This window comes from Chlorocebus sabaeus, chromosome 7 (assembly GCF_047675955.1).
Source record: "Chlorocebus sabaeus isolate Y175 chromosome 7, mChlSab1.0.hap1, whole genome shotgun sequence".
Taxonomy (NCBI): domain Eukaryota; kingdom Metazoa; phylum Chordata; class Mammalia; order Primates; family Cercopithecidae; genus Chlorocebus; species Chlorocebus sabaeus.
This window is the reverse complement of record NC_132910.1, coordinates 124,947,750-124,973,304: the sequence shown is the minus strand read 5'-3', so window position 1 is coordinate 124,973,304 and position 25,555 is coordinate 124,947,750. Positions and strand designations below refer to the sequence as shown.

The 25,555-nt window shown below is 36.6% G+C and overlaps 1 protein-coding gene across 8 annotated transcripts in view; it reads right to left on the bottom strand.

Annotated features, from left to right (window-relative positions):
• Positions 1-6,232: 6,232 nt before the first annotated feature.
• Positions 6,233-25,555, bottom strand: part of CEP44 (centrosomal protein 44) — a 47,945-nt gene continuing 28,622 nt past the window's right edge. For 6 of the 8 annotated variants that reach the window (XM_073017729.1, XM_073017726.1, XM_073017724.1 and 3 more), the window contains 5 exons: positions 23,916-24,122; positions 23,107-23,182; positions 11,405-11,529; positions 11,128-11,165; positions 10,143-10,363 (listed from right to left, as the gene is read on the bottom strand). In XM_073017729.1, the coding sequence (XP_072873830.1) occupies positions 10,315-10,363; positions 11,128-11,165; positions 11,405-11,529; positions 23,107-23,182; positions 23,916-24,122 (495 nt within the window). In that variant the 3' untranslated portion in view covers positions 10,143-10,314. Of the gene's footprint in view, positions 10,364-11,127; positions 11,166-11,404; positions 11,530-23,106; positions 23,183-23,915; positions 24,123-25,555 lie in introns of all 8 variants that reach the window. The other 2 variants (XM_073017723.1, XM_073017730.1) reach the window with 2 other exon arrangements.

Genomic DNA, 25,555 nt, shown 5'->3' with positions numbered 1-25,555 from the left:
CCAAAGAAGATATACTAATGGCAAATAAGTACATTATGCTCAATATTTTAGAGGAATGTAAGCTAAAACTACCATGAGAGACCATTACACACTGTTTTAATCACCCCCTATTCACCATATTGGTGAGGGAGGAATTCCCACCTAGGGTTATGGGAAGGCCCAACACAAAACCCAGCACCAGGCAGATGAAACTGAGAACAGCTTATTAGTCACATGTACTCACAGCTTGTAGGAGAGGACACCGCATGCTCTATGGGGGTTGAAATTGGGAACAGAGAACAGCTGAGAGATGTGGGAGGCAGACTCTGTAATATGAAGAGGGTGAGACATCCCCTGGTTCCCATAGGAATATGTGATTGGTTTCTTGGAATAATTTCACAGCTGGCATGGAACTGAAACCCTGCTACTCAGGGGTAAGTGGTCCCTCTGTTAAGGAGTGGTGGTCTGGCTAGGGTACCTTATCCATGGAAGAAGAGTGAGGAGGGGATCCTCTGGTTAGGCCATTTGAGACCCTCTCAGTTTTACCAGATGTCAAGACAGTACATAACATTGTGCCTTAACTTTTGGCCTTACACCACACACATCCACCAGAAGACCGACAAAATCAAGTGTTGGTAAGGATGCAGAGCAACTGAAACTCTCATACATTACTCCCAAGAAAAACAAATGGACCAGTCACTTTGGAAAAGAGTTTGGCAGTTTTTTATAAACTTAAACATAACTTTACTATTTGACCCAGCCATCCCACTCCTAGGTTTTTACCCAAGAGAAGTAAAAACATGTGTCCAGAGACACATGTTCCAGTGTTCATAGCAGCTCTCTCCAAACTGGACATATCACAATGTCCATCAGCTGATGAAATTGTAGTATGTTAGCATACTGAAATATTCATTGGCCATATAAAGGAATGAACTACTACATACAACAACATGGATGAATCTCAGAAGCATTATGGAAGAAGCCAGACACAAAAGACTAAATAGGTATGATGATATTAATATAAAACTCTAGCAACAGCAACATTAAAATGATGGAATGCAAATCAGTGGTTGCTGAAGAACGAGGTGAAACCCAGGGCTAACCTAATTAGGCCTGTCAAACTTAATTTGCCTTGTTTGTAGTCACTTGCTTCTAGTTGATTTTAAAATCTACAGAGCTAAAAGTCATGCAACTAAGGAATATGTAACTAAACTTCCACTAGTTTCCTTATAGATAACATCTCTGATGTACAGGTCGCCATAGTAATGGTTGCTTGTTTTTCAGGAAATTAGGATCAGCTCTTGTCCAGTTCAAGCTGACTGACTCCGCTGACCCTCCAATTGACCTGTATCAATGTCCAATGAGTGCCCTTTTGACATCAAAAGGCCAAAAATTCCACCCTCAGATTGTGCCAATGACACCATTTTGCGAACATGCATCCTATGAAAAGCCATGAAGCTTAACTGCACTTGTACAGATCAGCAATTACCTCACTCTTCCTTACCACCAATCACCTTTTTCCATGCCTTGGACTGCCTTGTTCTTTATCCCACAAATATCCCTAATACCCTGACTTCAAGGAGGAGAATTTAAGGGGTGTTCTCCCACCTCCTCACAAGGCTGCCTCATGAATAAAATGTTTTCTCCACTGCAAAACTCATTGTCTCAGTGATTGGCTTACCGCAGGATGGGCAGAATGTGCCTAGTTTGGTATCAGAGGAATGACTGCAAAGAGGCATGTTCTGTATCTTAAATATGGTGGTGGTTACATGAATGTATGACTGAAACTGGTGAATTTTATTGTACGTAAATTATAACACAATAAAGCCTGATGAAAAAACATGAGGGGGGAACCTCTCAAGGCCTTAGTTTCTAATATCAACAGTCTCTCAGGGCAGCTGCTGCTTCAGGCAAGCATAATACTCTGAGTTTCTGCTTCCTCTTCTTTTGGCCTTTAGGGATTTCTTTTAATTTCCTGTGATATCAGTGATAAATATTTATTATATATCTTTTTGATTTGTTGCAGGAGTTTTTTACATTTTTTAATACCTTGTATGCCATATTCCTGCAAACAGAAATCTCATTTTCTCTAAAAACTTGCTTTTAGTGCTTTAAATGAGACTTGTGTACTTTTCGAGTAAATTTTCAAAAATATCATAAAATTTCCTCACTTTTTTATTAGGAAAATCTCACATTTAGACTCAAAAATATCACTGCTTAAAGTATGGAGAAACTATTTTAAAAGTTACCAACTTGGGCATTAATGCTACATACTATATTCTACATTTAAATAATTACCAAATACAGAAATGTAGTATAACAATAAATAGTTGACATTAAATTAAAATGAAATTAATTTCAGATACTGAATTTAGAAATCAGTTAACAGTTGTTTGCAAAATTTGAATTCTATGTAATATGGGGGATGTAAGGACATCTTGTTTGTCAAGACATCAAATAAAATGAGAATGTCCTATGTACCAAGCATTGTGCTAAGCATGGAGGATACATCAGTAAACAAAATTCAGTATCTCTTTTCACATAACACTCATAGTTTAGCAGGGAGGACAACCTTAAGCAACAATTGCATATAGAAGGTTTAATAATGCACAAACTGAAATGAAGAAAAATTACAGGGTGCTTTTCATAGCATAAACAGGGAATCTAACCTATTCCAAGGACCTAGGGGACATTATTTGGAGGGAGTTATGTTTAACCTGAAACCCCTATGATGAGTAGAATCCTACCAGTCAATGTGGTGCGGAGGATAGGAAATGAAGAGTGGAGAACAATGAACATTTTAGGTGATAGAACAGCATTTATAGTCATGGAAAGCCCAGCACATTCAGAAAGTGAAAAAGCACAGTGTATAAAAAGTGAAGGTGGAAGAGAACAGTGAGTTTTAAAAATGGTGCAAAATTGAAGAGGATAATTGGAATACTGAAATGCTTTTAAACTTTAAAGATTTTTCTACTTTCTCATGGCAGTGTGAAAAAATAAATACATTTTAAACATTTTGATGTTTGTTACCGATGTTCATTTAAAAGTCCTCAGCTGTGGTGTTGTTTTAAATGTCCTAGTTTGAATATCAACAGACAAACAATGATCAGAATTTAAAAACACTCATCAGATTCTTACCCAGTAAATCAAAGCTTAAACAGAAGCTGGCAAATCTGAAGGAAGACACCTATTGATTGGGTAAAGTTATGAACTCCTAGCGGTTTCTGTTTTCCTCTCCTCTCACTCTCTTTCACCTAATTCATCTATGGAAACTGCTTTCTAAATATTGTATTTTCTTAAACTTAAGATGCATTTTTTACTGCTTTATTTTAACACTACTCAAATGGGGTTTCCTTGACAAATGATTTTCAGAAAAAGTTTGTAAGATCATATATTACTGAATTTTAAATTAAATGTGAAATACAGATCCCTAATAATTGCTTTCCATATATTCAGGAAAGTCACTCTATGACATAATACAGAAAAACAAATATGTATGTAGAATATCGCCTGTTGTACTTTGGGTAACATAATTAAAAGTAAAAAACTAGGAAAATTTTCAGCATAAACACAGATATTTCAAAGATGGAGGCTAATGGTATGAACTGTGCATGCTTAGTAAAGAATCATTATTCATGAGGACTAAAAAGTTATTTGTACAAAGCTTATACCTAATTTTGAAGAGAGGATGTTTTAATTCTTATTTATATATTATTTGACTGAGGAAAAAAACCATTTAACTAAATGCACTCAAAACCCTAAAACGCTAACCAAAGGTGCTAAGGAGTCCAAGATACTAAATGTGAATTACAAAAAGCTGTATATATTTAGATGAAAGCAATTCCAGAGAATCTGAATTTGAAGGCTTAGATTCAAATGTTATGATAATAAAACAAAAGTATGTGAATGTAAACTAATATTTCTTCAACTTAAGGTACCTATGGATTTCTTTGGGTTCTTTGTATAATGCAGAATCTAATGTAGTAAGTAGGTCAAGAGTAGGGCTTGAGATTTGGCACTTCTAACAAGATTCCAGACAGAACCAATTAGGCAAGATATCAGATTAAACACTAGTGTAGTATCTTTCTGCTGTCTCTCAGTCCAAATACTAGATTGAAGATAGTCCTTAAACTGGAAGTACTACATTCGCTCCAAATCCCATTATTTCCCTCCATCTCCACTGTCATCATAATTCAGGTCACTCTTACCATGTTTCTTCGATTACTGTAACAGCCTCCCACTGATTTCTCTGCCTCTAGTTTTGCCCCATTACCCATTCTCCATATTAAAGCAGTAAAATAAATCCTTCAAAAACTCAGATCTGGTTATCATGTTCTGCTGCTTAAATGGTTCAGTAAATAAGACACAAGCTGCCCCTTGGGTTTGTGTCACCTGGCCTCCCCCCCCCCACACACACACACACTGCACACTCAGTATGCTAGCCCTAGTGAATTTCTTTCAAATGTTCTTCAAGTCTTTGTTTATGCTAGTCCTTTTGCATAAAGCATCTTCCCTGGCTATATTCTGTTCACTCTTTAGGGCTTAAGATAAACATCACTTCCTTCCATGCTGATCAGTTTGATGCCTAGCCTTATCACAGTACTACACATTGCTACAGCGTATTTAACTGTCTTTGCTGCTTAGCTGTTAGCTCAGGAAGAACAGGGACCATGTCTATGTTGTTAGCTCTGCCTATATCCAGTGCCTGGCACACTAACTGGCACTAGTAGACACTTCAATCAACTTTCATTCTAAACGTATTCATTAATCTATCAATGAGGTATTCATCTTTGGCTGACTCTTTTCTAGAATTCATGATTATGTCTTTCTTCAGTCAATACATTTTTTTCCATAGAAAGAATACAGTATGATTGACCAGGCCCTGGCTTTACCTTGATAAAACCTTGCTTATCTGGAAACCTTGATTATAGTGAAACAAACATTAGAAAAAAAGACTGAAAGCTGGAAGACTAATGAGAATTAAAGTCATATGAATAAATAACAGCTATAAAAAGTGGGTATAAAAATCAAAAGTATGAAAAAGCACTAAAGCAGCAAAGAGACAGAAGTAGATAATTTGGCCTCTATAGTAGAAAAAAGCTTTTCCAAGAAAGGTATTAGGTCTTTGAGGATAAGCAGAAACTTGCAGATGAAAGGAAAAGTCATTCTAGACAAAAGAAATGTGTTTGAAAACATACTTTAAGAGAGTTCTGTGTATTTATATTCTCTACAGAATTGTAGATGGTGCTGGAAACAAAGACTTCAAGGAAAAAGGCCTTTGCTGTCCAGCATAAAAAGCTGGGCTCTTCTCATTAGTAATAGGAGAAACACAAACATACATTTTTAGCAGCAACATGGCATAATCAATTTAAAAAAATACACTTTCATAGTGGTGTGGATACACTCAAGGAGGCAAGATCAGTGAATAGTGCAAGCAAAGAATGAGAAACCTTGAATACAGTGGTAATGGGAAAGGAGACAGATGTATGAAATATTATAAAGGATAGTACAGTATAAATAACAGGACTTAGGCAGGGGATGGACTAGTAGTAGTAGTAGCAGTAGTAGTAGTAGCAGTAGTAGTAGTAATAGCAGTAGTAGTAGTAGTAGTAGTAATCTTTGAGTGAGAGTCTATGTACTGTTTTTGATAGTGAAGTGTGGCAGAATATGCCACCACAAAATATGCCGTTTTGGCATAAGATTATTTTGAGCTAAAGGCACTTGAAAATCAGCAGATGCAAAAGAGACACTGCCCTCCGTGTACCAGGAAAAAAGTAGTATCACTGAAGGGAGAACACTTCCATGTGAAAGATGCCCTCCCTGTACAAGGAGAGAAGAAACATCCTTGCTACCAGAGATGAGAGGAGGTGGAGAAAAACCTGTACAAATGGTCTCTGTAAAAATAACTTACCTTCCTTTATTCTCTTCATACATTTTACTTTTCCACAATTGCTACTTTTCGTTCAACCTACTATACAAGCATTTACGTTTTGCCACATCTTTGGATCTTCATTTTCCTATGGGGGCTCCCATGTACATGGGAAAATCCGTTTGTCTCCTGTTAATTTATCTTATGTCAATTCAATTCTCAGGCCTAGCCAGAGACGTTAAGATGGTAAAGTTTTGCCTCCCATACAATAGCAAAGGGCATGCAGACAAAACGTCCTCCACCTTACGAGGACTTATAGAAAGTAATGCTTTCCCATCAAAGTGGGGAATGGGAAAAATGAAAAAAAAGCGAGCCAGTCATGAGTCTAAAAATGATCAATCTTTACTATAGTTCAACTTAATAGTTTTACAATTGTAATTACAAATAACTATTCCATAGCTTATTTTTAAACATTTTTTCATAAATATCCTAACAGAGATACAGTCTTCGAAAAGCTCAAAAGTTTCAGAGACAAGAAAACAAACACAGAAATACTGTTGATGGGGAGCCTGGAAAGGAGATCTACCTGGGGCAAACATTACTGGGAAACTGCAAAAGCAAATCTATAGGGATGGCCAAGAGACATACGAAACATGTACAGAATTCTGTTGCATTGTCACAAGTGCCTCTCAGGGTTTCAACAAATGAAGAGCTACATCTCATGATTTAATAAATTGATTTGCACTCCAAGAACGTAACACCTTAAGTGAACTGAAGTTCTAAAATGAAGTAGAACTACTCCAAAATATTCAGCCTTCTCATCACTCAAATTCCCTGACTGTTCAACTTTCCCGTGATTCTCTACTTTTCTTACCACCCATCGCCCTAACATAAAATTAAAATAATTTATACATTTGGGATAGTTACTGAATAAGTCCCATGTTTTTAATTTTTAAATGCTGAGTTTAATATTTTACATTTAAATAATTAAAAAGCAAAATCAAATTAAATTTTTACTAGTGATTTAGTGGACTTCACTGAGGAAAAAAAACCAAACCATATATATATAGTCCTAATTCCCACAAGTATTAGGAATAAACATGTCATAATACAATTAGTATGAATTTTTAGAAATTTCCTCTTCAAAAATACATTTGCATGTTCTGAGTGTGCTACTGCTGTCAGTGCTGTACTGACTTTCCAGCTTTCTTCTCTGAGTGGGATAAGAAACCTGCCATTTTCACTAGGAACATTAAAACTCAAGAGACACAACAATTAAAGCTTTAATTTTGTAGTTTAATGTTTCACACTACCTCTACTTCACTTTCTTTATGTCATTCCATTTCAAAGAAAGAAGGCAAACCTGGGGACTGTTAAAAAGTAAAAATCAAAGCTACAATGTTATTTGAGCTCAAAAAGTGTTGTAGTTTAGAAAATTGAGAAGTTTTTTTTTATTAATTTTTATGCTTCCCAAAGTGTGTATCAATTATATAGTTATGAGTAATGAATGGCATGAAACAAGGTCCCAACGTTTTCAAAGTTTGTTTTTAAAATATATTACAACATCACATTAAAAACAGTAGAGGAAAACAAGCAACCAGGATAGAACTACTTTTTTCCAACTCAACAGTACTTAGCTTTACCTAGAATTTTCGTATAGTTGATGTTAACTTCTTCTGAAGGCTTTCTGACTAGTATTTTACCTTATGTATTCTTTATAGTATTTCCATATAATCTTTACCTAGACCTATTCAGAGCATAGCACAGACAGGGCAGCAACTGACACCTTTGTTGGCAGCACAATGTTTTTTCATCCAGTTTATGAGAGAATGAAAAGAATGAAAATGAAAATTTTACTTAGGGTTAATTACTGTAGCTCCAGGTAATCTTTTCAGAACTCCCCTGCTTCACCATCTCAAGTTAATCAATAATGGCTAGTTTATGACTGGAAACCACTTGCCAAATTGCCTAAACAAGAAAACTTTTTAAAATAACAATTTGCAGATCTGTCCAACAATTTCAATAAAGTCGAATTTGATTTTTCCAAAAATTATGTTGTCAAGATAGAGACTCTTTGTAAGTGTAAATGTATGATGTATTATGAATTGATTTTTAGTTCCTGTTACAGAGTTGTTAGACAAGTTATTAAAGTTTAAGAAAATTTGAATTCTAAATTTCCACCTGATAACATATATGAAATATTTTATATTTTCAATATATACTTATATTTTGCACACTGCATATAAACTAGATTAGAAATGTTTTAAGTCATTTCACAGTGTGTGTATCTGCACTATACAAAGAAAAAAAGAAAGGCAGAAAGACGCTTTCCTTCTATCTTCCATAAGAAAACTTCAAAAATGTTTCTTTTTAAAATTGACTTTTTCAAAAGGGAAAAAATATCCTCTTTGATGGGAAATCACTTGTTTTAATAAAAGGTAAAACACTGCCATGTTAACCACAAGGTGGTGCTATAGTTCCATGTTGGTACTGATATTTTAGGAGTTAATCGATACAGTAGTTTTTTCCGTTATAACTATAACCTCTTAATTTTTATAAATGTACTTCTCTCACAATCAAAAAAAATTAAAGCTAACATGCTTCATTAATTCTGGAAACATTTACTGAAACTCTGTTAAATTCAAAATTGTATGTTTCTGTAGGCTATCATTTTAAAGTTCTGACAACCAAATATTTATTAGAATATTAAAAATGTGGCCAAGCATGGTGACTCACCCATGTAATCTTAGCACTTTGGGAGTTCCAGGTAGGCAGGTAGCTTTAGCTCACGAGTTCGAGAACAGACTGGGCAACATGGAGAAACCCTGTCTCTACAAAAATACAAACATTAGCCGGGCATGATGGTACAGGCCTATAGTCCCAGCTACTCAGGAGGCTGAGGCACGAGAATCCGCTTGAACTCGGGAGGTGGTGGGTGCAGTGAGCTGAGATCACGCCATTGCACTCCAGCCTGGGCAACAGAGTGAGACCCTGTTTCAAAAAGGAAAAAAAAAAAAAAGGAATACTAAAAATGTTTTCTTAAAAGTGATTTCTTACGCTGTTTCAAATTCACACACACAAAAAAAATTTAAGTGATTTCTACTCATATAACAATATTTTATATTTGACAGTGTAATACCGAATTATACATATATACCATAGATGAATAAATAAAATATAATCAGATGGTCCATATAATTAAAAAAAAATACACTTTTTCCTTCCAAATAATGAAGTCAATTTTCTTGAGGAATTTCCGGGATTACTGCTACACTTTTATCTATAATTTTTTTAAAAAGGTAATTCATATAGAAATATTAAAAATAAATTTCATTTTTCCATTGATTTAACTTCAGCTAAGATTTCTCTCTCCAAAAAATGTGTAACTTTTCATCATTCAAAAAAACACGACACCTCAGTGTATCTTTTAATGTTGGCTAGAATGGCTATATTCTCTGTCTGTTATACTGGTCTTAAAAAGTGCTACACCACCAGGAGTGGTGGCTCACGCCTGTAATCCCAGAATTTTGGGAGGCCAAGGCGGGTGGATCACCTGAGGTCAGGAGTTCGAGACCTGCCTGACCAACATGGAGAAACTCCGTCTCTACTAAAAATACAAAATTAGCTGGGCATGGTGGTGCATGCCTGTAATCCCAGCTACTTGGGAGGCTGAGGCACAAGAATCGCTTGGACCTGGGAGGCGGAGGTTGCAGTGAGCCGAGATCACGCCATTGCACTACAGCCTGGGCAACAAGAGCGAAACTGCATCTCAAAAGAAAAAAAAAAAAAAAAAATTCATACAATAGAGCACACTAAAATGTTCAACACATTTCTCACGGTGAACCTTGAGACCACGGTCCTCTTAGTCTAAACCTGAGGACCACAGTCCTCAAGCCCGTTTCCCAGTACAAAAGGGGAATCTTAACCTTAGTTTCTCAATGTTAACTGGAAAGGTATTGCTGTTTTTGACCAAGCATGAAATAGCTGTCTTTATATTTAATTTTCAATGAGTATTTTTAACTGTTTATTATAATTTATTCATCAGTACAGATGCGAAGATGGCATAGATGAAAGCCTCCTGGGTATAATACACAAGTCCCATTTGGAATGTTTCCAACAGGATGTAAACCAGAGTCCTCCAGCCTGTGCTTTAAAAAACATTACTTAGCACACTGCCAACAAATGTCAACACAGAAATACAGTGCTGTAATGACTTCACTCTGTAAGAGAAATAGACTGGAACATGAGTTTTTCCTTAAAAAAAAAAAAAAGTGACACAAGGTAAAGCAGTATAATCATTGCTCAAAAATATTAAAAGATTTATTCAATAATGAATGCAAAAATTCATATACCAAATGGAATCCAAATTGTCAAAAATTTGCAGTATATTAAAACTGTATAAAGAATTCTTAAAATATACAATATGTATAGTAACCGAAGTCCTAGAAAAGTTCACGTAGAAAATCCTACAAGTAGTGATTTGGACATTTCAATAACTCTGCAGTTTCTTCAAACCTGAAATATAATAAATAATATATTAAGTAAATCAATAATTCATAATAAAGCATAGCATTTTAGTTGTTGAAATTATGCTTTTTAGCCTAAAATAAATTTGAATATTTTTCTTATCTATAAGTACAGTTACTATGAATAAACTTAAGTATGCTCAGAGGGAGGAAAAAAAGAGTCAATTATGAGTCTTGTATTCTTGGAGTATAAGTTAAGTACTTTTTGCATTTCAAAATAATAATATAATTTTCTATAGTAGTAGATTGCATAATCATCTTATATGCAATTTCATTTTATATTTCCTTTGAACTGCTCTTTAGAAAAATCACATCATTTGTACTAGACAAAAACATCATTTTTAGTATCTTATAACTCGCTGAAAAACACCAGTGATATTTTCACAATACTGAAAATGTCTCCAAACCATCCATCTACATATATTATTTAATATTTTGATAAATCAGTTATCAAAAATAGATAATACTCTTGATTAGTTACCAACCAAAAATATCTTTATACTCTATCTGCAGTTAATTCCATTAACAATTCCAACAAGTTTTACATCACTTGTTGGAAACTAAAACAGTGACTCATCTCACAAACACATAACTGTAGGTGGATTTATTATCCAATGGAGTCCTGAAGGAAATTCCACACCTGACTGAGAGACCTTTAAGGTTTGAAACACACATGCACATTCTATATATACTGTAATCCAATCCAATTCCCTATGGAGAAATGAATTTCTGTTGCCCCTTTCTGTTACTTACATTTTTTTCATCCTTTCCATTTTCTGGATTGTTGTTTCCTTTAATTTAAAAAGCAACAAATTTAGATGACTTCTCAAAGTAAACCATCATCAAAGATGGACCGAGAATGTACAAAATACAGTTTGAAACATTGCATTAAGTACTGTTTACTTATGAAAGAATTTTCAGAGACTAAGATTCAGTTTTGCTATTTTTCTTGCCAGCAATATTTACAACTAAAACTAATGCTTGCTCGTTTTCCTAATTTAGAAAGGAAATAATCTAAGCATTTTCTTACCTCTGAAATCTCATTCAAACCACAGTAATTAATGGTAGAGGCTCTGGGAGTTGAATCTGATGATGCCGTACTATAGCCAGAGGACAGAGGAATACTTGCTGGCCTCCCTACTTTGTTTTTTCTGTCTGTGAAGAAATTAAGTTTTAGATTACCTTTTCCTTTCACAGTAGAGTCAAATATCTAAAAATGTTATTTATAGATGGAAGAAAAACACACTATTTTAATTAAACATGGCTATCGGTATAGATCAAAGAGTTTTTAGTACTATTTTAAGGTAAAAGCTTTCATATGGAGATCTAGATGTTAAAAATTGCCCAATAAAAATTACAAAAGGCAGTATTATTATCATGGTAGCAATCAGTTTGAAAAACAGGCAAGTTAATTATTTATTTTAAAATATAACCTATTGAATCAATCATGTATATTCTTTTCTTAAAATGGTGACATCTACATTAAATAATTCGTATCCATGAATTTGTCATGATGCTTTTATTCAGCAACATTCAAGTATTTCACAAATTTTTTTACTACTGTTCTGTGGCAAGTGACAACTATTTCTATAACTGACCATATATGTCTTTTAAAAATCAAGCAACATTCTAACTTGATTTAACACATATGAAAATAAGTAATGCAAATATTTAAGATCCACAGATTTCTTTTTCTAAAAAACTGAAAAACCTAACATTTCAAATATCCTGATAATATTAATTTGACAAAATGATGGCATCTCCCCTTCAAAAATATCAATTAGAGAAGATTATGGATAATGTAATAAATCCTACAAACCCTGTGTTTTAATCAGAATACATTTGGCTGCAAAAGCAATGCAAAAAAAAAAAAAAAAAAAAAAAAAAAGGACACCCATTTAAACTGGTTCACATAAAGACAGCTTTATTGTAAGTCTACACAGACAACCTTAATTGGGGAACAAACTATTACCATGTGAGAACTGAAACAACTAGAAGGCTAATTTTCATCTCTCATAGAATCATAGTCTCTTTTGCCTACTTCTGCCATTTGCTCCATTCCTCTGCTCTTCTCTGTAGAATGGCTTTCTCTGCTGACTCATCAGCATAAACTTCCACCACATGGCCAGCCCAGCCCAGGCTCAATATCATTTGACTGACTGACTCGTGGTGTCCTAATTCCAAATTCTAAGAGAGAGAATGAAATTTGACTCATCACACTTTGAATTCCTATTCTCTGGGTTAAGTGTCTACTCTTAATCCAATTAGCTAAGCCTGGAGGTCAAGATTACAGGGTACAACTCTGAAGACTACATAAACTCAGATCTTTTAGCAGGATCTGTGGACAAGAGGTTATTTTAAGAAATAATTTGAAATTAGGCAGGAACTATATCTACTACACACTAAATCTTGGATTACTTTCTGTGGGTACAGATAGTTGTCCTGAACATTTCCTATGTCTCTCCAAAAAGAGGTGGGGGCTAGGAAAAGGAAACAGGTCAGGGAAGACAGATAAAGGGTGAAGGAAGGGCTCTCTTTGTCTTCTACTTTGGGGTGCAGACTTTGAGGTGTCTAAGCTTATTCAAGAGTGTGCCTCATGGTGGGAGAAAGCTGGTATTTGGCAGGCTGGCAAGCTATTCAGTTATTCCTATAGAGGATTCCAGAGGTTACAGAGTGGACCATTACAGAACACCAGCTCTATTTAATAGCCAGATCAGTTAAGTGCATATTAATTTCTGTAATTTTTATTATTGCTTTCTTGAACCTTTAGTAAAGCCTTACTTGTTTAAACATTAATAGTTTCTTAGCTATGCTATAGGGGATTGAGAAAAGAATTGGTAACTGAGTTCAGGTTGGAAAGGAATGGGGAAAGGCAATGGCCACTGACACAAGGACCCTGACACCAGTTGTTATGTTCTTCAGTAGTGACTGCTAAGAAGTCTCTGTAAAGAAAGGAATTCTTCTACTTCTAAGGGTATGGGACATGAGATCTTCTAGCCAACTCTTACCACGTAACAATTAATCTTTCATTGCCATCTTTGGAGGCTCATCACCTTATTCACTAAGGAAATAGTAGGGTTCTTTACCATTTAATAATTTGTAAGCCAGTATTTCTAAATCAAGGACCAATGTATGTATCCAAATGATTTGTAGATATTTTGTCTTAAGGGTTTCATACATAATTTATTATATTCAAAAGTGAACTCATTATTTCTCCCAAACCTTCTCCTCCTCCTGAACTTTTTATTTTATTGAAGAGTAACAATCATCTACCCAATCACATGAGCTAAACACAAGTAGTCAGTCTTAACTTCCTTACTCTCCTTCACTTTTTGTATCTATCAGGAATCAAGGCATATCAATTTTAACATCTAAATTTCTCCCAAATAAATTACCTGCTCTTTATCCTCACTATCATTGCCTTAGTGGAGACCCTCATTATTATTCTGAAATAATGACTACTAAAATACTCTTCAAATTATCCTTGCCTATCTTACTTTCCTAACAAATCACTGTTCTGCTTTGATGATAACCTTTGTGAAACGCAAACCTCAGAATATTAGCCTTGCTGAAAATCTTTCTACGACTCTGGGATAAACCCCATGACTTGATCTTTCTCCTCTTCTGCTTCAGCTTCCTTCAGGTGCTCACATGTACCCTTCCTTCCAGTAACACAAGAACAAACCACACTCTTCTGTGGAGCCACACCTTTCTTAATATTGTTTTCCTCTGAGGAGAAAAAGGCACAAAACAAAGCAAAACAAACAAGCAAACAAAAAAGGAGCACTAACAGTTGGTGTCCTGTCTGGCAATTAACACCTAAGCTACTGTACCCTCTAGTAAACATAAATAATTTCACAAAAAATAACACCACGAGGTCACTTCATTAGCATAATTAAACAACACGCCCAAAACCATTATTCATGTCCAAATATAGACAAAACAAGGGCACCGTGTAACCACATAAATGACCAGATATAGCCCCCCCTTGCCTAATAAGAGTACTTATTTTATGCTAAAAATTTCATTCTTACCATCAATCATCAAATTGCTCCTGCTCCCTGACAGCACCCGTAGGCTTTGCTTCCTCAAACCCTCTCCAAAATTATCCAACACAAGTCCAATCCTTAAAAGCCTCTGCTAATTCACTCTTACCAAGACATTAAGGTGCCTTACAATTCCCCATGGAACACTGTATTCCTGATAAAGTCAAAACAAATATGGAACCTCACAAAAACTATTCCTGATTTAATACGATTCTAAACCCAGAGTGATAAATTATTGCTCTCTGCATCCAAATGAAATCAAATCCTATTCCCAAGTAGCATGTATAAGGTATAATGTATAAGTCTTCATAAACTTGGGTCTTTTAATTCATCTAGATCAGATCATAAACTCTATGAGACCAGGTATTTACCATAATCATAATCTGTAATCCGTTTCAGATAGTGGCCTGTTAATTACTTTCAGTCCTGGCACAGTTGCTGAAATTTAGCTATGTGAGCCTGGACATGGTAACTCACACCTGTAATCCCAGTACTTTGAGAAGCAGAGACAAGAGGATTGCTTGAGCCCAGGAGTTCAAGACCAGCCTGAGCAACATTGCAAGACCTCGTTTTACTAAAAACAATGAATAAATAAATAAATAAAAATTATCCAGGTGTAGAGGCACGTGCCTGTAGTCCCAGCCACTCAGGAGGCTGAGGCAGGAGGATCACTTTAGGCCAAAGAGTTAACGTCTAGGAGACTGCAGTGAGCTATGATTGCACCACTGCACTCCAGCCTGAGCAACAGAGTAAGACCACCCTTATCTCAAAAAAAAAAAACCTAGCCATGTGTTTTCTAAATAGGTTAAAGGTATATTCTATAATCATGTCATTAAAAAAAAAATAAGCCTGAGCATGCAAAATCAAACTTGCAAAAGGCAATGTTTTGCAAATCACAAGCATTCAATATTTTTTCAGTGAATAAATATATAAACTCTACTATATGCAAATACTGGTGATAAAAGCACAGATACACTTTCTGTGTGCTAGACAGGCAGATTATAAGATAAAGTTTTTGCTCTCGAGGATCTTATACTCAAGTGTTAACATTTGTTGAATAGATATATGAATGGATAAATAAAACAGGCAACATTTTACCAAATCTGAAATCTGCAGTCTATAATAAATTTAGTTGCCTTAAATAGCATCTCAAATAATTATATTTAATAACCTAATCACTGAAATTGTTCTTTGTGCAATGATACTGATATGTGTTCCAAATATGCAGTGGTTAAGAAAAAACTTCAGATCAGGTGCCTGGATTCAAATTTGATCTACCATTCAATAACTGTGTGACCTTTGTCATAGTTACTTAATTTTGCTGTACTTCAGTTTCCTCAACTGTAAAATATAAAAATAGTACTTATCTTGCATGGTTACTTCAGGAATTAAATGAGTTAATATAGTAGTTAGAATAGTGCCAGGCACACTGTTAGTGCTAGAATATATATTGTTATTTTATTGTTACACATATAGTAAAGCTGAAAGATTTTATAATGTTAACGATCCAGATATTAAAAATTTAATTTGATGAATTCTCAATTGGACAAAATATCTCATCTATAGATATGATTTAATCATAGACATGGCACAAAATTTAGATCTGTCTTTTAAAAAAATATGAATCAAAAAAAACAAAGCTGTCATTGCAAAACAGAAATCTTATCCTTGCTGCTCAGTCACACTGAGCAAAATACCAGTAGCCTAGTAAAGTTATGTGACCAGGAAAAGACCTGTTCTAATATCAGATCTTTCCCATTTTATCATTATCAGTGAACCATTCACATGGAAGAGGTTTGCAATACTTTATAGGTTACTGACAAATGTGTTTTCTTCTCTTACATATTATTATTTACATATGAGAAAGCTACTACCTAGCTAAGCTTAAATTTAAAAACTTGGAGGTCAATTTTAAAATTCTAGAACACTTGATTATTCTAGAATGATTAAAACAGTAAAATATCTCTAAACATTTTCAATTTTGTACACTGAAATTTGTTCACCCACTGTGTTATGTGAACTAAGTAGGCTGGCTTCATAAGCAATTCTTGGCTTTTGTAGTCTGTAGGTTCATTATTTTCTTTGTTCTAGGAGCTTTGCAATTTCTAAACAATGAAGCTTAAGAATATTAAAATTGGGGGCGGAGCAAGATGGCCGAATAGGAACAGCTCCAGTCTCCAACTCCCAGCGCGAGCGACACAGAAGACCGGTGATTTCTGCATTTTCAACTGAGGTACTGGGTTCATCTCACTGGGGAGTGCCAGACGATCGGTGCTGGTCAGCTGCTGCAGCCCGACCAGAGAGAGCTGAAGCAGGGCAAGGCATTGCCTCACCTGGAAAACGCAAGGGGGAAGGGAATCCCTTTTCCTAGCGAGGGGAACTGAAACACACAACACCTGGAAAATCGGGTAACTCCCACCCCAATACTGCGCTTTAAGCAAACAGGCACACCAGGAGATCATATCCCACACCTGGCCGGGAGGGTCCCACACCCACGGAGCCTCCCTCATTGCTAGCACAGCAGTCTGTGAACTACCGGCAAGGCAGCAGCGAGGCTGGGGGAGGGGCGCCCGCCATTGCTGAGGCTTAAGTAGGTAAACAAAGCTGCTGGGAAGCTCGAACTGGGTGGAGCTCACAGCAGCTCAAGGAAACCTGCCTGTCTCTGTAGACTCCACCTCTGGGGACAGGGCACAGTAAACAATAACAACAGAAAGCTCTGCAGACGCAAACGACTCTGTCTGACAGCTTTGAAGAGAGCAGTGGATCTCCCAACACGGAGGTTGAGATCTGAGAAGGGACAGACTCCCTGCTCAAGTGGGTCCCTGACCCCTGAGTAGCCTAACTGGGAGACATCCCCCACTAGGGGCAGTCTGACACCCCACACCTCACAGGGTGGAGTACACCCCTGAGAGGAAGCTTCCAAAGCAAGAATCAGACAGGTACACTCGCTGTTCAGAAATATTCTATCTTCTGCAACCTCTGCTGCTGATACCCAGGAAAACAGGGTCTGGAGTGGACCTCAAGCAATCTCCAACAGACCTACAGCTGAGGGTCCTGACTGTTAGAAGGAAAACTATCAAACAGGAAGGACACCTACACCAAAACCCCATCAGTACATCACCATCATCAAAGACCACAGGCACATAAAACCACAAAGATGGGGAAAAAGCAGGGCAGAAAAGCTGGTAATTCAAAAAATAAGAGCTCATCTCCCCCGGCAAAGGAGCGCAGCTCATCGCCAGCAACGGATCAAAGCTGGACGGAGAATGACTTCGACGAGATGAGAGAAGAAGGCTTCAGCCCATCAAATTTCTCAGAGCTAAAGGAGGAATTATGTACCCAGTGCAAAGAAACTAAAAATCTTGAAAAAAAAGTGGAAGAATTGATGGCTAGAGTAATTAATGCAGAGAAGCTCATAAACGAAATGAAAGAGACGAAAACCATGACACGAGAAATACGTGACAAATGCACAAGCTTCAGTAACCGACTCGATCAACTGGAAGAAAGAATGTCAGCGATTGAGGATCAAATGAATGAAATGAAGCGAGAAGAGAAACCAAAAGAAAAAAGAAGAAAAAGAAATGAACAAAGCCTGCAAGAAGTATGGGATTATGTAAAAAGACCAAATCTACGTCTGATTGGGGTGCCTGAAAGTGAGGGGGAAAATGGAACCAAGTTGGAAAACACTCTTCAGGATATCATCCAAGAGAACTTCCCCAACCTAGTAGGGCAGGCCAACATTCAGATCCAGGAAATACAGAGAACGCCACAAAGATACTCCTCGAGAAGAGCAACTCCAAGACACATAATTGCCAGATTCACCAAAGTTGAAATGAAGGAAAAAATCTTAAGGGCAGCCAGAGAGAAAGGTCGGGTTACCCACAAAGGGAAGTCCATCAGACTAACAGCAGATCTCTCGGCAGAAACTCTTCAAGCCAGAAGAGAGTGGGGGCCAATATTCAACATTCTTAAAGAAAAGAATTTTAAACCCAGAATTTTATATCCAGCCAAACTAAGTTTCATAAGTGAAGGAGAAATAAAATCCTTTACAGATAAGCAAATGCTTAGAGATTTTGTCACCACTAGGCCTGCCTTACAAGAGACCCTGAAGGAAGCACCAAACATGGAAAGGAACAACCGGTACCAGCCATTGCAAAAACATGCCAAAATGTAAAGACCATTGAGGCTAGGAAGAAACTGCATCAACTAACGAGCAAAATAACCAGTTAATATCATAATGGCAGGATCAAGTTCACACATAACAATCTTAACCTTAAATGTAAATGGACTAAATGCTCCAATTAAAAGACACAGACTGGCAAACTGGATAAAGAGTCAAGACCCATCAGTCTGCTGTATTCAGGAGACCCATCTCACACGCAGAGACATACATAGGCTCAAAATAAAGGGATGGAGGAAGACTTACCAAGCAAATGGAGAACAAAAAAAAGCGGGGGTTGCAATACTAGTCTCTGATAAAACAGACTTTAAACCATCAAAGATCAAAAGAGACAAAGAAGGCCATTACATAATGGTAAAGGGATCTATTCAACAGGAAGAGCTAACTATCCTAAATATATATGCACCCAAAACAGGAGCACCCAGATTCATAAAGCAAGTCCTTAGAGACTTACAAAGAGACTTAGACTCCCATACAATAATAATGGGAGACTTCAACACTCCACTGTCAACATTAGACAGATCAACGAGACAGAAAGTTAACAAGGATATCCAGGAATTGAACTCATCTCTGCAGCAAGCAGACCTAATAGACATCTATAGAACTCTCCACCCCAAATCAACAGAATATACATTCTTCTCAGCACCACATCGTACTTACTCCAAAATTGACCACGTAATTGGAAGTAAAGCACTCCTCAGCAAATGTACAAGAACAGAAATTATAACAAACTGTCTCTCAGACCACAGTGCAATCAAACTAGAACTCAGGACTAAGAAATTCAATCAAAACCGCTCAACTACATGGAAACTGAACAACCTGCTCCTGAATGACTACTGGGTACATAACGAAATGAAGGCAGAAATAAAGATGTTCTTTGAAACCAATGAGAACAAAGATACAACATACTAGAATCTCTGGGACACATTTAAAGCAGTGTGTAGAGGGAAATTTATAGCACTAAATGCCCACAAGAGAAAGCAGGAAAGATCTAAAATTGACACTCTAACATCGCAATTAAAAGAACTAGAGAAGCAAGAGCAAACACATTCGAAAGCTAGCAGAAGGCAAGAAATAACTAAGATCAGAGCAGAACTGAAGGAGATAGAGACACAAAAAACCCTCCAAAAAATCAATGAATCCAGGAGTTGGTTTTTTGAAAAGATCAACAAAATTGACAGACCACTAGCAAGACTAATAAAGAAGAAAAGAGAGAGGCCGGGCGCGGTGGCTCAAGCCTGTAATCCCAGCACTTTGGGAGGCCGAGATGGGCGGATCACGAGGTCAGGAGATCGAGACCATCCTGGCTAACACGGTGAAACCCCGTCTCTACTAAAAACACAAAAAACTAGCCGGGCGAAGTGGCGGGCGCCTGTAGTCCCAGCTACTCGGGAGGCTGAGGCAGGAGAATGGCGTAAACCCGGGAGGCGGAGCTTGCAGTGAGCTGAGATCCGGCCACTGCACTCCAGCCCGGGCGACAGAGCAAGACTCCGTCTCCAAAAAAAAAAAAAAAAAAAAGAAAAGAGAGAAGAATCAAATCGACACAATTAAAAATGATAAAGGGGATATCACCACCAACCCCACAGAAATACAAACTATCATCAGAGAATACTATAAACACCTCTATGCAAATAAACTGGAAAATCTAGAAGAAATGGATAATTTCCTGGACACTTACACTCTTCCAAGACTAAACCAGGAAGAAGTTGAATCCCTGAATAGACCAATAGCAGGCTCTGAAATTGAGGCAATAATTAATAGCCTACCAACCAAAAAAAGTCCAGGACCAGATGGATTCACAGCTGAATTCTACCAGAGGTACAAGGAGGATTGGTACCATTCCTTCTGAAACTATTCCAATCAATAGAAAAAGAGGGAATCCTCCCTAACTCATTTTATGAGGCCAACATTATCCTGATACCAAAGCCTGGCAGAGACACAACAAAAATAGAGAATTTTAGACCAATATCCCTGATGAACATCGATGCAAAAATCCTCAATAAAATACTGGCAAACCGGATTCAGCAACACATCAAAAAGCTTATCCACCATGATCAAGTGGGCTTCATCCCTGGGATGCAAGGCTGGTTCAACATTCGCAAATCAATAAACATAATCCAGCATATAAACAGAACCAAAGACAAGAACCACATCATTATCTCAATAGATGCAGAAAAGGCTTTTGACAAAATTCAACAGCCCTTCATGCTAAAAACTCTCAATAAACTAGGTATTGATGGAACGCACCTCAAAATAATAAGAGCTATTTATGACAAACCCACAGCCAATATCATACTGAATGGGCAAAAACTGGAAAAATTCCCTTTGAAAACTGGCACAAGACAGGGATGCCCTCTCTCACCACTCCTATTCAACATAGTGTTGGAAGTTCTGGCTAGGGCAATCAGGCAAGAGAAAGAAATCAAGGGGATTCAGTTAGGAAAAGAAGAAGTCAAATTGTCCTTGTTTGCAGATGACATGATTGTATATTTAGAAAACCCCATCGTCTCAGCCCAAAATCTCCTTAAGCTGATAAGCAACTTCAGCAAAGTCTCAGGATACAAAATTAATGTGCAAAAATCACAAGCATTCTTATACACCAGTAACAGACAAACAGAGAGCCAAATCAGGAATGAACTTCCATTCACAATTGCTTCAAAGAGAATAAAATACCTAGGAATCCAACTTACAAGGGATGTAAAGGACCTCTTCAAGGAGAACTACAAACCACTGCTCAGTGAAATAAAAGAGGACACAAACAAATGGAAGAACATACCATGCTCATGGATAGGAAGAATCAATATCGTGAAAATGGCCATACTGCCCAAGGTAATTTATAGATTCAATGCCATCCCCATCAAGCTACCAATGAGCTTCTTCACAGAATTGGAAAAAACTGCTTTAAAGTTCATATGGAACCAAAAAAGAGCCCGCATCTCCAAGACAATCCTAAGTCAAAAGAACAAAGCTGGAGGCATCACGCTACCTGACTTCAAACTATACTACAAGGCTACAGTAACCAAAACAGCATGGTACTGGTACCAAAACAGAGATATAGACCAATGGAACAGAACAGAGTCCTCAGAAATAATACCACACATCTACAGCCATCTGATCTTTGGCAAACCTGAGAGAAACAAGAAATGGGGAAAGGATTCCCTATTTAATAAATGGTGCTGGGAAAATTGGCTAGCCATAAGTAGAAAGCTGAAACTGGATCCTTTCCTTACTCCTTATACAAAAATTAATTCAAGATGGATTAGAGACTTAAATGTTAGACCTAATACCATAAAAATCCTAGAGGAAAACCTAGGTAGTACCATTCAGGACATAGGCATGGGCAAAGACTTCATGTCTAAAACACCAAAAGCAATGGCAGCAAAAGCCAAAATTGACAAATGGGATCTCATTAAACTAAAGAGCTTCTGCACAGCAAAAGAAACTACCATCAGAGTGAACAGGCAACCTACAGAATGGGAGAAAATTTTTGCAATCTACTCATCTGACAAAGGGCTAATATCCAGAACCTACAAAGAACTCAAACAAATTTACAAGAAAAAAACAAACAACCCCATCAAAAAGTGGGCAAAGGATATGAACAGACATTTCTCAAAAGAAGACATTCATACAGCCAACAGACACATGAAAAAATGCTCATCATCACTGGCCATCAGAGAAATGCAAATCAAAACCACAATGAGATACCATCTCACACCAGTTAGAATGGCAATCATTCAAAAGTCAGGAAACAACAGGTGCTGGAGAGGATGTGGAGAAATAGGAACACTTTTACACTGTTGGTGGGATTGTAAACTAGTTCAACCATTATGGAAAACAGTATGGCGATTCCTCAAGGATCTAGAACTAGATGTACCATATGACCCAGCCATCCCATTACTGGGTATATACCCAAAGGATTATAAATTATGCTGCTATAAAGACACATGCACACGTATGTTTATTGCAGCACTATTCACAATAGCAAAGACTTGGAATCAACCCAAATGTCCATCAGTGACAGATTGGATTAAGAAAATGTGGCACATATACACCATGGAATACTATGCAGCCATAAAAAAGGATGAGTTTGTGTCCTTTGTAAGGACATGGATGCAGCTGGAAACCATCATTCTTAGCAAACTATCACAAGAACAGAAAACCAAACACCGCATGTTCTCACTCATAGGTGGGAACTGAACAATGAGATCACTTGGACTCGGGAAGGGGAACATCACACACCGGGGCCTATCATGGGGAGGGGGGAGGGGGGAGGGATTGCATTGGGAGTTATACCTGATGTAAATGACGAGTTGATGGGTGCAGCACACCAACATGGCACAAGTATACATATGTAAAAAACCTGCACGTTGTGCACATGTACCCTACAACTTAAAGTATAATAATAATAAATAAATTAAAAAAAAAATATTAAAATTACCAAATACCTATAACAATCATTTTTCTGAAAACTCATCATACCAATTCTCATAATGTTTACAAACTTACGAGGATTCAGAAGGTCCATGTTGTTGCAAGAAGCGCAGTCTTCATTAATTTCATTAAACTCTACATATTCATCATTCTGGAATAACACAGTTAAATATTTAGAATGAAATAAAAAGAAAAACCCTCTCATTTTATATTCTTACTACTGAGCATAAAATATAAAGGTAGCATGATAAATGTTTAAATATTTTTAATTTTTTATTAAAGCAATGCATATACTATATATTCCTACATGTAAGAAATGTTTTAAATATGGAAGCAGATAGCAAGCATCTTGAATCTATCAACTTCACTTTTTAGGAAGGAAAGACAGACCAGAAATTGAAATCCTGAGTAAAAGAAACAAATTTCTCAGATTTGATAAGGCAATGATAAATTTGGTAACTATTCTATGAAATTCACAATGATTGAAGTAAATGAGTGAAAAAAAGACAGGAAGAGTTATCAATATCTTCTGTATCTTTTCCACCCTACGAAAATAGGTCATTTGTACTATTAAAAGATACAAAATAATTCTAAGCTTTTCATAATATCTATCATATTCTTACCTCATTTTAAGTTCTTCAAGCATCATTAACATGTGTAAAAGTTCAACTTACAAGTTTTTCAGATCATCTTATTCAATGAAGAGAAACAACAGCCACAACACCATTCAGGCTATATTTAAACAGGACTTCATTCTAACTAGACATTTTCTCATTATTCAAATATTCTCATATTTAGCATTTCCAAAAAAATACACATACAACAATCAAAAAATTACTTTGTTATATCTGAGATATTTTATAAATGTTAAAAGAAGAAAATACCTTTTTAGACAAAAGCATTTCTGTTTCAAGAAGAGTGACACGACTGAGCAGATTAGTCCAGGTGTTTTCATCTACCATCACATTTCCTTTCATTTTTTGTTCTAAACAGTCTAACCTTTTCTCTATCAAAGTCAGCTCCTTAAGCTTTTCTTGGCATTCAGCAAGCATAGTCTGTAGTGCAGTAATCTCAGGATTAACATTTATATCCTAAAAAGATTAGAGAGATTAAAAATAAAATCAAACTAAAATTTCTTTAAAATTGATGTTTCCCACTTCCACAGTGTTATCTCAATAGTTAGGAGAGACGGTCCTGCTTGAGAGTTAAAAGGTTTATCTCTGGAGGGAGACTACTTGGCCATTTAAACTAGTTCTGAGACTTATGATCTTGATGCCTCCATTTCCTCATTAAAAAAGAGAGAGAGAGATAAAAGAAGTATCTACTTCATATGATTCTTCTGATGAGTTAATTTGCATGATTCTTTTAATACCAACTAGTAAAATAAAACTATTATTAACTAGCTTCTTGAAACAACACCTAGCACAAAGCTAAGAGGAAATGACTAAAAACAACACTTAGTGCACTGAGATTATTCGATTTGCCATGTAACAGGGAGTACGTCCAATGGCCTTCTGGTAGTTTTTGTAAGTGCCAACTGTATATTGATATACTGAGATATATAGAAGTCACAAGACATAGAAACATAGAAAAAGAAGTTTTAGCAGAAACAATAGACATCAGACATATTGGTGTCTGTGGCAATTAAGAGTAATAGAAATTATTATTATTATTATTGCAATTTAAGTTCCAGGGTACCTGTGCACAATGTGAAGGTTTGTTACATATGTATCCATGTGCCATGTTGGTGTGCTGCACTCATTAACTCCTCATTTACATTAAGTATATCTCCTAGTGCTATCCATTCCCGCTACTCCCACCCCATGACAGGCCCCGGTGTGTGATGTTCCCCTTCCTGTGTCCAAGTGTTCTCATTGTTCAATTCCCACCTATGAGTGAGAACATGCGGTGTTCGGTTTTTGTCCTGATAGTTTGCTGAGAATGATGATTTCCAGCTTCATACATGTCCCTATGAAGGACACGAGCTCATCTTTTTTATGGCTGTATAGTATTCCATGGTGTATATGTGCCACATTTTCTTAATCCAGGCTATCATTGATGGACATTTGGGTTGGTTCCAAGTCTTTGCTATTGTGAATAGTGCCAAAATAAACATATGTGAGCATGCGTCTTTATAGTAGCATGATACCTTTGGGTATTTACCCAGTAATGGCATGGCTGGGTCAAATGGTATTTCTAGTACTAGATCCTTAAGGAATCGCCACACTGTCTTTCACAATGGTTGAACTAGTTTACAGTCACACCAACAGTGTAAAAGAGTTCCTATTTCTCCACATCCTCTCCAGCACCTGTTGTTTCTTGACTTTTCAATGATTGCCATTCTAACTGGTGTGATGGTATCTCATTGTGGTTTTGATTTGCATTTCTCTGATGGCCAGTGATGATGAGCATTTTTTCATGTGTCTGTTAGCTGCATAAATGTGTTTTTTAGAGAAGTGTCTGTTCATATCCTTTGCCCACTTTCTGATGGGGTTGTTTGATTTTTTTCTTGTAAATTTAAGTT